The 14,948-nt window shown below is 36.2% G+C and overlaps 1 protein-coding gene across 6 annotated transcripts in view; it reads right to left on the reverse strand.

The window, feature by feature from the left end:
• The window catches only part of LOC115219537 (protocadherin beta-15-like), a 177,645-nt gene that overhangs the window by 86,953 nt on the left and 75,744 nt on the right, over positions 1-14,948 (reverse strand). For 2 of the 6 annotated variants that reach the window (XM_036509243.1, XM_036509242.1), the window contains exon 3: positions 7,928-8,022. The exons of 1 other annotated variant lie outside the window; for it this stretch is intronic. In XM_036509243.1, coding sequence (XP_036365136.1) covers positions 7,960-8,022 — 63 coding nt within the window. In that variant the 3' untranslated portion in view covers positions 7,928-7,959. Of the gene's footprint in view, positions 1-7,927; positions 8,060-14,948 lie in introns of those variants that run through there. 3 more of the 6 variants (XM_029789731.2, XM_029789730.2, XM_036509245.1) reach the window with 2 other exon arrangements.

A 14,948-nucleotide genomic window follows, 5' to 3' on the forward strand; every position in this document is an offset into this window, starting at 1 on the left:
TAGAGAAAAATTGACAACCAAAATGGATAGACGAATGTTGAGGTGGTTTGGCCACATGGAGACAATGGATAAGGAGTAGATTTTAAGGAGGATGATGAAGGCAGAAACCAGAGGCAGACCTCAGTTTGTGTTGATGGATGAAGTGAGGAAAGCTTTGGTGGTTAGTGGTGTTGGAGTGAGAGAGGCGAGCGGGTTTGTAAAGGATAGGAAAGCTTGAAGAGTATTTGTGGATGTATGAGTAAATTTGATGTGGCTCAAAGGGGTCTGGAACCAGTATGATACGGCAGGGACATACCAGCACATGCTGTTGGGCCCCACTGCTGATATTGGGGGTTGCGTTCTGTGCCCTAACCCAAGCATTGGATGGGGCTCACCTCTTTGAGCTGGGAAATGAATGGAATGCCTAGTGTGTGTCTTTTTGTGGCTACCCCCACCTAAAAAAAAAAGAATGGGAAATAGGTCTTGGTATATGTATATATATAATATATGTATGTGTGTTTGTGGTTGTGTTTATCCCTCACACTTCATGAGAACAGGAGTTCGTTTGCTACATAAATGTTACTCCCTGTTACTTAACAGTTTGGCAAAAGAGAACGACAGAATTAGTGCCAGACTTCAAAAATTAGCACTAGTATTGCTGTTGACTTGTTTGACTAAACCTTTCGAGTTGGTGCCCCATTCTGTTTGCTGGCCAATAACTAAAACAAGTAAAAGAACAAAGATTAACAGAAGCGCAGGAGTGGCTGTGTGGTAAGTAGCTTGCTTACCAACCACATGGTTCCGGGTTCAGTCCCACTGCGTGGCATCTTGGGCAAGTGTCTTCTGCTATAGCCCCGGGCCGACCAATGCCTTGTGAGTGGATTTGGTAGACGGAAACTGAAAGAAGCCTGTCGTATATATGTATATATATATATATATATATATATATATATATATGTGTGTGCTTGTATGTTTGTGTGTCTGTGTTTGTCTCCCTAGCATTGCTTGACAACTGATGCTGGTGTGTTTATGTGCCCATCACTTAGCAGTTCGGCAAAAGAGATCAATAGAATAAGTACTGGGCTTACAAAGAATAAGTCCCGGGGTCGATTTGCTCGACTATAGGTGGTGCTCCAGCATGGCCACAGTCACATGACTGAAACAAGCAAAAAAGAGAGATAAAAATATACATGCGACATGCATGCATATGCGCGTGCACACACACACACACACAACCACACAAACACACACACAAATACACACACACAAACACACGCACAGGTAAAGAGAGAGGGGGAGGAGGGGAAGAGGAAGGAGGAAAGTGTACGAAGCGGATAAACTGCTGAAAACAGTCAAACACAGAAGCACCTGTTCAAAGTATGTGTATTGATCTCTGCAGTTCGAATAAAAATTTCCAATTTCAGGCAGACGCGTGGAGACAGTCTGACATTCGGAGAAGGCGAATTCGACACCAAAATCAGCACGAACACACAGACACAGGGAGAGACCCGTATAAGAATTGGTTAGGGGAAAGTTGTCTCCCTTGCAACGGACGCATCTTTTATAGGAATATTCTTTTCTTTCCTACTCTAGGTACAAGGCCCGAAATTTAGGGGGAGGAGGCCAGTCGATTAGATCGACTCCAGTACGCAACTGGTACTTAATTTATCAGCGAGCTGGCAGAAACGTTAGCACGCCGGGCGATATGCTTGGCGATATTTCGTCTGTGTTACGTTGTGAGTTCAAATTCCGCCGAGGTCGACTTTGCCTTTCATCCTTTCGGGGTCGATAAATATAGTACCAGTTACGTACTGGGGTCGATGTAATCGACTTAATGCCTATGTCTGTCCTTGTTTGTTCCCTCTGTGTTTAGCCCCTTGTGGGTAATAAAGAAATAGGTACTTAATTTATCGACCCTGAATGGATGAAAGGCAAAGTCTACCTCGGCGAATTTGACCTCAGAACGTAAAGACATACGAAATACCACTAAGCATTTTGACTGGCGTGCTAACGTTTCTGCCAGTTTGCCCGCCTTCTTGTATAGGAATATTAACTAAATTTGAATGTATTTTCGACTTAAAGTATTATTAGATCAGTGTTATATATAACAGGCAAGGACTGTCCAACTAACCGGGAAGAACGAAGGGTGTGATGACTAATTATCTTGCTTGATAAAATTATGATAGTTTTAAACTGTGGTATTTCGTATGTCTTTACGTTCTGAGTTCAAATTCGCTGAGGTAGACTTTGTCTTTCATCCTTTCAGTGTCGATAAATTATGTACCAGTTGCGTACTGGGGTCGATCTAATCGACTGGACCCCTCGTGTCAAAGAAGCGAGCATTATAAGGTTTAGCTATTAACGACAGAAACAGCCTTTGCAATGAGTATTGATTAACTGAACTTAACTTAGATGTGTTGTTTAAAATGCCTAGGACTGTGGTAAACAGCCCAAGAAATCATCTTGTTTAGTTGACAACTGTTCAAAACCACAAATAATATTGGTTGATGACAATATATCAGCACCTGGAGATGGCACTGTTGTGTTATGTGATTTCACCATATTATGAATTGTCGGTAAGAGTCAGTGAAATGCATATCGATACAAACTGTTTATTTGCATAAAGTCATATTTATTACATTTCAGTGCATTAAGTCTGGGATTTATTCTATCAGTCTCTTTTGTGGAATCGCTAAATTACTGGAACATAAACAAACTGACACTGGTTGTCAAGTGGTGTTGGCATAGTAAGGTAAGATGGAATATGAAACAGCAGGGTGTGGTGTGGAGTGGTTTGATGCAGTTGAATAGGGAAGGGGGTTATGCAGTGTTATAGTAGCTTAATGTCTTGGGATATGATGCAGTGCAGTATGGGGTGATGTGGTGTGATGTGGTGTGGTGCTTTGACCAATTGAATTATTCTGATAATAGTAATAATGTGAAAAATGAAAATGTATGCTACATGTAGAAGATGATAACCATTGATCGTCCCATTGTTGACCCTAATATCTGTTAAATTAGCGAGCAAGTTCTTTTCCATTTCTGGTAATGAGGAGCTTTACCAAGATCCAATGAAAGTGTCCGAGAAGATTCAGCAGAGAAGAATGAGAATTGCTAGTCATTGCATCAAGCACCCAGAAGAACCTATGTGTGTCAACTGGTCTTATGGCATCAGGGACGGAAAACATCTTACCTCTGTGGACAACTTACTTCAGGATAGTGGAATGGCAAATGTTGACGGATCAAGGACATACATGGGAGACCATGATGAATGGCATGCTTGTATGAAATCATTGGGGCACCCAGGAGCATGGCCAGACTAACTAGTAAGCAAAATCATAAAACTAGACAACCTTACTTCTTTCTCAGGGCCCCCTTTACTTGGATCCCCTGATCCTTCTTCACCTCTTTGTTATCATTCATACAGACCACATGTCTACATCAGTTTTATCTCCATTCTCGCATACAACAACTGATTCCTTTGATGGTTGATTTCCTCTCAGCTTACCTTTGGTCTGGCTTTCAATCTTTTCTTACAATACAAATCCAACAAAATATGATTGCCTCCTTTCTGTAGGGACTCTTTATAAATCACTAGCAGTATCGCCGGGCGTTGCTTGGGTTTGTAAGGGAAATAACTATATAAGCATTTTTAGAGAGTTATAGCCAAAAAATAGCAAAAATAATGCATTAAAAATGTAAAAAAAAATTATGGTAAATTTTTTTTAAATCGTTGACTCATTGTAGACATTTTTAGAGAGTTACTTCCCTTATATAATGCGAAAAAATGCATTAAAATGGAAAAAATGATGGTAAATTTTTTTTTAAATCGTAGACGCATGCTAATACCCAGAAGGGCTCGATATGAATCACGACTATAAGATACCCACTTTTGGTTAAACTGCACCGCAAAATGTGGGAGTAGTTAGGAGACAGACACATAACCTTACTTTTATATATAAAGATTTCCTTTAACCTCATAGTAGCTGACAATGATGCAATTACTACAGGAAAACATCTCCCTGAAACTATTTGATTGGGTGAATTATATGTGCCATTTCCCCAGATATTTTCACCATCTTAGTAACTGTAATTGATGGTCCTGTTGCTTGTCCTGCCTTCATACTTTTAATGGCAACTATGTAACGATCATCCTCAATAGCTGGTTCCCATGTTGGGTCTAACTGGGCCTAGAATTTCTCCTCATTGAGCAACCACTCATAGTAGCTTTTCTACATTTCTACGATTTAATTAATTTGTGTCTTAACTTACACTGTGCTGATGATTCTGAGGGTGGATGAAATAGTGCTATACATGGCTACCAGTGATTAATAGCTTTTAATATTTTAGGAACTTTATTTTATCTCACGTAAAAAAAAAAAGAAAATTAAAAATTAAGCATTAGAAGTTTAAATATACATGTTTTTCAGTTTAACTTCGATTAACCAGGAAGATTCTCTCTCCTTGAATGATAACACCAGAAATGAATCATGTGTATGTATGTGCACACATGTGCATGTGTGTGTACATACATATATGCACGCACACACACACACACACACACACACACACACACATATATATATATATATATATACATAAACTTACCAGGCATATTTAAAAAGCATTACAAAACCATTCACTATATTCTTTCATAGAGAAAATTTCTTGTTGACAGGTATGTGTAAACACACCGAGGTAGCTCCCAGCGTTCCACCATCCAGACTGGTGGATGTGTGCACTTTTGAAGTGACCTGTCTACACCGAGAAATTTCTCTCATGACAAAATACAGTGAATAGCTTTCTTATGGGTTCAATATGCCTCAAGCCTTTTTGAACCGATATCAAGTTTGTATATATATATATATACACATCACTGCTTAGCACTGTCATCCCATATACATACATACATGTGTGTGTGTGTGTAATATATGTAATGGGTGACATTATGCCAAAAGATACTAGATACAGATAGATTAGTGTTCAGACCAGATCAAATACCTAAAATCCAACATCAAACAGTGAGAAACAGAATCTAGGCAAGCAAGAATTGGCTACAGGCAATGTACCAGTCAAACTAATGGAAGTAAAATCAAATAAAAGATGGACTGGATGCAGTTAATGGCTTCAAAGCATTTATAAAATAATCATACAGATAGGTAAATAAATATAATTAAGCAGAAAACCAGGTAAAAATAGGAAAAGTTCATAGTCTAATGTCACAGAAACATCTACAAAGGATTGCTTCGATACCTCTGTCTTTTTTATTTGTGGCATTAGAGTATGGACTCTCTGGATATGTGTCTTGACTTTGGTTATGCTGAGGGCTTCAAAGGAGGATGAAATAGTACAATGTCTAAATATTTTAATGGCTTTAGGAACTTTTATTTTATTCAATGTAAAAAAAAAATTTTAATTAAAAATGATGAATTAGAAATTTAAATATGCATTTTTTTACAACTTACTTAGATTAACCTGAAAAAGATTCTCTCCTCCTTAATACCCACCAGAAGCAAACTGTGTGTGTGTGTGTGTGTGTGTGTGTGTGTGCTTGTGTGTTTGTGTGTGTCTTTGTATGTGTGTGGTGCTGTTACAGTACGGACATCTACCTATCTATAAAGAACTGCTATGATGGATTTGAACTTTCTGGATTTCTACCTGTTTGTGATGAACTGCTATAGTCTTTCCTTTTCCTGGTTTCTCCCAGTTTTCTACTTGATTATATTTATATATGTTCGTATAGGGCGGCGAGCTGGCAGAACCATTAGCACGTGTAGCCGTATTTTGTCTGCCGTTACGTTCTGAGTTCAAATTCCGCCGAGTTCAACTTTGCCTTTCATCCTTTCGGGGTCGATAAATTAAGTACCAGTTACACATTGGGGTCGATATTATCGACTTAATTCGTTTGTCTGTCCTTGTTTGTCCCCTCTATGTTTAGCCCCTAGTGGGTAATAATGAAACATATATTTATATACGTTCATATCTGAATGAACTGTGGGTAAGTACACCATATTTCAGTTTGCAGCCTAATACCATCATATATACCAAAAGTTTATGAGTCAAAACTACTGTGACCTGCTTTGTGTTAGTAATACATTGTTTTCATCTTTTAGTGTTTCTCTACAGACTTTCTACAGAATTTAGAGCTTGCATTGAAATATGCACATACACCCAATTTTTCTATCTCTAATTGCATTGTTTACACAGGTATATTCATACATGAAAGGTCATAACTTTCAGTGCTAACTCTAAATTCTATAGAAAATCTGCAGAGATAAGCTTACAAATGAAAACAACATGAAGTTAACATAAAGTAGGAGAGAGTATTTGACTGATAAACCTTTAATATACTTAAAAATAATAATAATAATAATAATAATAACGAAATGATTGTATACAGTGCTCAGGTGCACCACAACTTGTCAAAAGTGCGTATATGAAATCAGTTGGGTAGTTCTGGAGTTTTAGTAATGAGCACATACGGACACACAGGAAGACAGACAGACACACATTCTCAGTTAAAGCACCATCCGTTCGTGGCCGTTGCTAGCCTCACCTGGCCCCTGTGCTGGTAGCACGTAAAAAGCACCATCCGTCCGTGGCCTTTTGCCAGCCTTGTCTGGCACCTGTGTGGGTGGCACGTAAAAAGCACCCACTACACTCATGGAGTGGTTGGCGTTAAGAAGAGCATCCAGCCGTAGAAACATTGTCAGATCAGACTGGGCCTGATGCAGCCTTCTGGCTTCCCAGACCCCAGTTGAACCGTCCAACCCATGCTAGCATGGAAAGCGGACGCTAAATGATGATGATGATGATGATACAAGGTGGTATCAAAAACTTCCAAGACTAGTTATGTTTAATAACTTATTTACCTAAGTTTTAACATCATCTCCTTTGAGTCACCTTGTGCAGCATTACACCAGTCCTGGCATTCCTGCCACTTTTGGGATTTGGTTTGGAAGTCGTTTTCTGTGAGTTGAGGACCTTCCGCAATTTGCACTCTGGATCTTGACAACAGTGTTAAAACGGTGACCTTTGAGCTGCCTTTTCATCTTGGAGAAATGATGGAAGCCTGCAGGTGCTAAATCTGGTGAATAGGGCAGTATATTATGGTTGCAAAACGAAATGCAGTGTCCATACCAGCAATTATGTATGTACTAATTGAAGGCGGTGATCTGGCAGAATCGTTAGCACTTTGAGTAAAATGTTTAGAGGCATTTTGTTCATTGTTACATTCTGGGCTCAAATTCTGCCAAGGTTGACTTTACTTTTCATCCCTTTCAGGGTCAATAAAGCAAGTACTAGTTGAGCAATGGGGTCAATGTAATCAACTTATCCCCTCCTCCAAACTTGCTGACTTTGTGCCAAAATTTAAAACCAATATGTATTTACCGATTACCAGGAATGTGTTTAATATGCAAATTAGTCTTCCCAGTAGTGTTACACCACGAAACTTAGTGGCTATTTATGCAATGTATTCAGGGATAGTTGATGGGTTGGCTGTGGTGCTGAAAAAGGAGCAAAAATTCTGGAAATATGTATGTAGACCCATTAGCTGTTTTTCTGGCTTTGCATTCATTATTGACATAGACGTATTTGTATACAAAATGTTGTAATCTTCAGTTCTGGCTTTAAATTTTATAGAATATCTGTAGAAAGACATTTAAAAAATGAAAATCTGTATGACCATTTCATAAATGCTTTGGTACCATTAACAATTACCTATCTATTTTTTATTGTATGCATATGTATATATGCATGTATATATATGTGTGAGTATATGTATATACACATGTCTATATGTATATATATACACATATATAGATATATATTTGGGTGTGTGTGTGTATACACACAAGATTTTTTCTTATCAATCATGTCAAAAATGAGATATTAAGAATAAATAAATAAATACTGTGTTTTAGTATTGATATTGTGAAAAACTTACCTAATATTTATGGTGATAAGGTTCTGGAGTTGTCATCTGCCCATGCAAGCTTCTTCAGAGAGCTGTAAGTGCAGCCAAAGTGATGTGAGCCCTGACTGAAGAAATGCTGTGTGTGTAGATTTAAAAAGTTATCTGTAAGAGCACCAATAGCTGGTGAAGATATTTATACGAGTAGAAGGATAGGATTTAATAAGGATAGAAATGCAAGGGTCTAGGGGTTACACCTAATGACTGGAAGATAACAAAATTTTTAGTTATTAATATAAATATAACTGAACAGGTTGTTTACAAAAAGAAGCGGTCAACAATATTTTTTTAGGGTACCATTTTTTTATTTATTTCTTCTGTTATTTATTTATTTTACAAAGTTCCCTTTTGGGATATTTTTTGGCAAGAAATTTTTTTATTTCAAACATTGTTGTATTTTGTTAGAGTCGTGTTTGTTATTTTGTTAATTTTTTTTCCAGTTAATAAATATGTATTGATTTTTTCATTATCTTCTTTTTTTTTCAATGTGAAAAATAAATAAATAAATAAATAAATAATAATAATAATAATAATAATAATAATAATAATGACTCTTTCTTTATTGGCTACAAAGGCTGTGAATAATGATAAATATGTACATTGTTTGTCATTAAATTTGTGATGAGGTGGATGGAGTTCAGTGAACAAGATATGAATGTGTGATGAAAAATTCCTGATGAGAGCAGCAGCTTACTGGAATAATAGTATGAATAACAAAGGGTGTTGGGTTGGCAGAATCGGTAGAGCACTGGACAAACATACCTTGTGCTATTTGGTTAAGTCCCTTTACATTCTGAGTTTAAAACCTGCCCTGGTCGACTTTGCCATTCCTCCTTCCGAGGTCGATAAAATAAGTACCAGATAAAGTACTGGGGTCGTTATAATCGACTAAAACCCTTGAAGGTGGTGCCCCAGCATGGCCACTGTCCAATGACTTAAAACAGTAAAAGAAAAAAAAAAAAGAATAATATCAATAACTTACTAACTATGCATGTGTTCAATAGCTAACATATTAATTAATTAATGAAATCAACAGGCCACTAAATAAAATGCAACAAAATTCTTTAACAAAATTCAGATATTTGCATAATATAGGAATATATGCTATTTCACATTTGAATACCTTTCCCGTTTAATTAATGACTTAATTCACCATGGCATAATAGGGAAATGAAACACAAAGACACTATCAACAGGAAACAACCGTTAAGTTGGGAACATATTTTATATTGAATATTAAGAAAATGATAAGAATATATATGTATGTATGTACATATATATATATAATGATAATAAAATTATTGTGTATAGTGCTCAGGTGCTCAACAACTCATCAAAGATGCATGTATAGTGCATAGAATTATGTACAAAAGTCAGGAAAGTGAAAAGTGTGAGCCATGATGTACATGTGTGCATGTGTATGGAGTGGGGGGATATCAGGTGTAGTGTTGGCGAATTTCCGGAAGCATGGAGGTTTTAAAGGATGCAATGTCTCAGCAACTAACAACTGATGCAGGTAGTTTGTTCCATGCTTCAGCAACTCTGAGTGTGAAAATGTTTCTGAAAGTCATGTAAGCTATACTTTTTCCTGACTTTGTAGCCACGCCCACATGTGTTACACACATGGAGCTCAAAAAGATACTCAGGTTAGGTCTGGGCACGATGGTTAATAATTTTGTGGGTGTTTAACAATTCAGTTGCCAGGCGTCAGAGCTTCAATGTATCTATGCCCTGAGAAGCAAGTGGTGTGGATTTTCACCTCGGCATCCGAAACTCAGAGTTTTATCTTGGCTACTGAATAATTGTCACATATTATATATATATATATATATATAATATATATATATATGTATCGCCTTGGGAAAGTGTCTTCTGCTACAGTCCTAAGTGACCAATGTTTTGTGATGGAAACTGTGTGGAAGCTCATCATAGATATGTATGCATGCATGTATGTATGTAGTATGTATGTATGTATGTATGTATGTATGTATGTATGCATGCATGCATGCATGCATGCATGTATGTATGTATGCATGCATATATGTATGCATGCATGCATGTATGTATGTATGTATGTATCTATCTATCTATCTATCTATATGTATATGTGTATATGTGTGCACATGTTTCTGTGTGTGTGTGTGTGTGTGTGTGTTCACATTTGTGTTTTCCCACCTCACCCACTGCTTAACAACTGGAGTTGGTTTGTTTACATCCCCATGACTTAGCAGTTCAGCAAAAGAGACCAATAGAATACATTCAAGACTTAGAAGCAAATACAAACATAAGTACTGGAGTCAACTTGTTCAACTAAAATCTTTCAGGTAGTGCCCCAGTATGACCACAGTCCAAAGACTGAAACAATTAAAATAAAATAAACAAATACAAGAAAAATATTCAATGAAGAAATGGCACTATCATTTAGAGAGTAATAATGTATTGATCATGTTGGCTTGTATGGGAGATAACTCAAGCTATGCTTTAGTATTATTAGACTTCCTTAGCAAAGCAGAGACTTAACTGTTCTCGTTGAAGTAGTGATAAGGGAATCACTAATTAGAGGTACAATATTGTAATCTGAGTGGGCATGAAAAATTAGCATACTCTTTACTCCCTTTCACTTGTTTCAGTCATTTGACTACGGCCATGCTGGAGCACCGCCTTTAGTTGAGCAAATCGACCCCGGGACTTATTCTTTGTAAGCCCAGTACTTATTCTATCAGTCTCTTTTGCCGAACCGCTAAGTGACGGGGACGTAAACACAAGCATCGGTTGTCAAGTGATGTTGGGGGGGGGGAGACAAACACAGCCACACAAACACACACATACATATTTATATATATATATATATATATATATACATATATACGACGGGCTTCTTTCAGTTTCCGTCTACCAAATCCACTCACAAGGCATTGGTTGGCCCGGGGCTATAGTAGAAGACACTTGCCCAAGATGCCACGCAGTGGGACTGAACCCGGAACCATGTGGTTGGTTAGCAAGCTACTTACCACACAGCCACTCCTGCGCCTAATTTATTATTTTTTAACATGATTTTGTCTTTGAAGTGTGTGTGTGTGTGGGGGGGGGGCACTACTTTGAAATGCTGAGTGCAACAAATCAACCCCAGTACCTAATTTTTAAGTCTGGCACTTATTCTATCTGTCTCTTTGGCCAAACCGCTATGTTTACATGGGAGGTCATAAACAAACCAACACCAGTTGTCAAGCTGTGTCAGAGACAAACACAAATACAAAGTAATTCACACACACACACAAGGGCATACATACGTATTATACATATATGCATATTATATATATATATATATATTATATAATATATATATAAATAATGAAATTATTGTATACAGTGCTCAGGTGCACCACAACTTGTATATATTATATATATATATATATACACGCACACACACATATATTTTGACATTTGAGTTTGATTTCAGAGTCCCATTATAGTGTGAGGTGTTTACCAATAATAATAACCCTTAATATAAATTAATGTATTTATATATTTAAAGGATAAATTATATACTTTGTATAAATTTTTTTCTAAACTGGTTCTTCACACTGGCTACTTGATAAATTCTTACATAGATTTTATTCTCATATTTTATACACACACACACACACACACACTCACACACACACACACACACACACTCACACACACACACACACTCACACCACACACACACACACTCACATATATATATATACACACATGTATGTGTGTATATATATATAAGCAAATGCGTAATAACAGATGATGGATAAAGGTCTGTTATTATTTATCTGCCCTAGGGATTCACAGCTTGTTGGACACCCTAGAGTATACCAAACAACGTATGATCAACACAACGTGCTTTGGACCAGCCCCTAGGTGCTAAATACTCATAGGGGTGGTTTTTTCTCTGTGTGCACAACCTGAACATTCTACTGGCTATTTAATTGACAATAGGTGGTGACCAACCCTACTGGTGCATATTAATTAAGTACTTGATTCTTTCATTTTGCCTGTCCTTCTTTTGTCCACCTTTGTATCGTCTATCTGTTTGAATGGTTTAATGTCCTCTATTGCGTTTTTGTTCCATTTATATATATATATATATATATACACATACATGCATATTATATTTATATATATATATTGTATACATATATGTATGTATATATATATATATAGATATATATTATATATTATAATAATATATATATATATATATATATATAATATAATATAAATATATATAACATAAACATATATATATACCACACACAACATACATATGTATGTGTCTATCTGTCTGACTCTCTCTCTCTCTCTCTCTCTGTATAATTATATATATATATATATATATATATATATATACCATGGACTCTCCCGTTGAAGACAATGTATGAGCATTCAGCTTTTGCCGAATGACCTGCACAAAGGATTTGTTTATAGTGATCAAATGTTCATGCTGCACAGTACCTCACTCCCTCCATCAATTCAACGTTGCCTGAACAGGTGCCTAGTGTACCATTTGTCAGGTGTCAAAGTGATTGTAGACCAACACGAAATGAAGTGCTTTGCTCAAAAACACAATGCATCACCTCGTCTAGGATTTGAAACTGTGATCTTGTAATCATGAGTACAACACCCTAACCACTAGGCCATGCAGTCTTCCACATAGTTTCTGTCAACAAAATTCACTTGCAAGGCATTAGTTGGCCTGGGGCTATATTAGATGACATTTGCCTAAGGTGCTGTGCAGGGAGACTGAACCAAAACCGTGTGGTTGCAGCTGACCTTCTTAACCACACAGCTACGCCTGTGGCTATTGAACAAAGCAAAATATATGGATCTCGGTTGGTTCTGACAATAAGTATTCAGCTATTCAATTAACTGAATTACCAATTCATTGAACTATTGAACAATCTTATAAGTGGCCGAGTATTCCATAAGCGCATGTGCTTTCAACATAATCAGAGTAATAGGAGGAATCAGCATGACAATGTGTTAGAAGACTGGAACTTTGAATTAAAGGTAAAATCCGTCTGTGGGACTTCACAGTTTTAATCTATTCATATTTGATTCACAAAGCTTGGGGCAATCTGAGGCAAAGGGGGGAAAAATATCACTGACCCAAGAGGACACAGTGGTATTGAACAGGGATCATTGTGAATGTAAAGCAAATACCTTAACCCTTTCGATACCAACCTGGCTGAAACCAGCTCTGGCTCTGAGTACAAATGTCTTTTTTTCATAAGTTTTGAATTAAAATCTTCCACCAAACCTTAGTCATAATTTATGTTCCTAACAGTAGCTTAATGATAGCTAAGTTATTTTTACTAAATTCTTTGTTATATTTAAAGTAATTGAAAGAAATACAGAGCATCTCGAAATAAATACAGTAACGAAAGGGTTAATCATTCATCCAAGTAAGCAATTGGTTAATTACTTGGTAGTGTTGTCAATTAGACACACCAAAGAAATTAAATTCCTGTGACATATCTAAAATAACAGCAAACTGGATCCAACAGAGTTTGAACTCTGTTATCCTCAAAGCCATTGTAATTCTGATGATGTGGTTTTCTTTCTTTCTTTTATTTTTGAGCCCTAGGATTCATAAGGCAGGTTACTCGATTTTCCTGGTTTTATAAGGAACCAAATCACAGCATTACCTCTGAGTGGGATGCCAATCCATAGCAGGGCTCAAGGCCAGCAATTTGAAAGGAAGATAAAGGGACAAGTTGATTATATCAACCCCAATACGTGACTGGTACTTTTGTGATGAAAGGCAAAGTTGATCTTGGCAAGATTTAAACTTAAAAATGTGAAGAGCCAGAAAGAAATGTTGCTGAGCAATTTTGTCCAATTTGTTAATTATTATGTCTTAATTATTGCCACTTCAATGACTCATTATTAAAGGTAAGTGTTGAAGCATTAGTTTCTACTCAGATTATTTGTTGCTACTGTTGTTGTTTTGACACAGGTCAGTTCTGATCCAGCAGACTTATGATGAAAAGCATTCCAGCGTGTTGACTATTTAGTCTTTTTTAGTATATCTAGGATTTGTGTACTTCTATAATTAAGACAGCAGAATGTATCATGAGGGAATTTAGCTGCTATTTCTGACACTTTAAGTGGTCACTCTGATGCTCACCTGACATTAGTTCAGCCTTTATTCGTCTAGTTAATGTTCATTCAATCAAGTTTATTATGAATGGTTTATGCAAAAAGCTAAATTAACTTCACGGAGATGCACTTGCATAGCAAGTGACTTGATCTGAGATAGTGTGCTGAAACAAAAACAATTGCAACACAGAAGGTGTTTATAAACCATTTAAAAATACACAAAAACTGTTAGATTCACTTTAACATTTAAATTTAATTTGTCTGAGATGCAGCACAGAACTTTTTCAGTGAACAGGTCACGGTTTCAATGTGAAGAAAGTATTTTGACAAATTAAATTTTAATGTTGAAGTGGATCAGGCAGTTTTTATGTGTTTTAAATTGGCTTATAAACACCATCCATGCTGCAATTCTTTAAATTAACTTTACTTTCTTACTGTCAAGGAAATAATTCTGCATGGCTGAACATATCTGAGAATTATTTTGAGAAAGTATATAAGATTAACATATATATATATATATAATATTAATTCGAGACAAAACCACTATTTTGCAAATCAAACAAGGAAAGACTTAATCAATACATAAAAAATGTTAATATAAAGTAAATAAATCACCACTACAATTGTTTCATGTCTTCAAATGACATTCGTCAGGTGGATTTACGATCTAAAAATATCAATATTTTAAAATATAAGTTTAAAATAATATAAATTTCCTTGTTTGATTTGCAAAATAGTGGTTTTGTCTCAATTAATATTATATAATATTTTACTATAAAATTGGATTTAATCCTAAATCTGATTTTTTTTCCCTGTAATTTTGGATTTCTTCCCTAATATTTATTATATATATATA

Source organism: Octopus sinensis, linkage group LG14 (genome assembly GCF_006345805.1).
Source record: "Octopus sinensis linkage group LG14, ASM634580v1, whole genome shotgun sequence".
Lineage (NCBI taxonomy): Eukaryota > Metazoa > Mollusca > Cephalopoda > Octopoda > Octopodidae > Octopus > Octopus sinensis.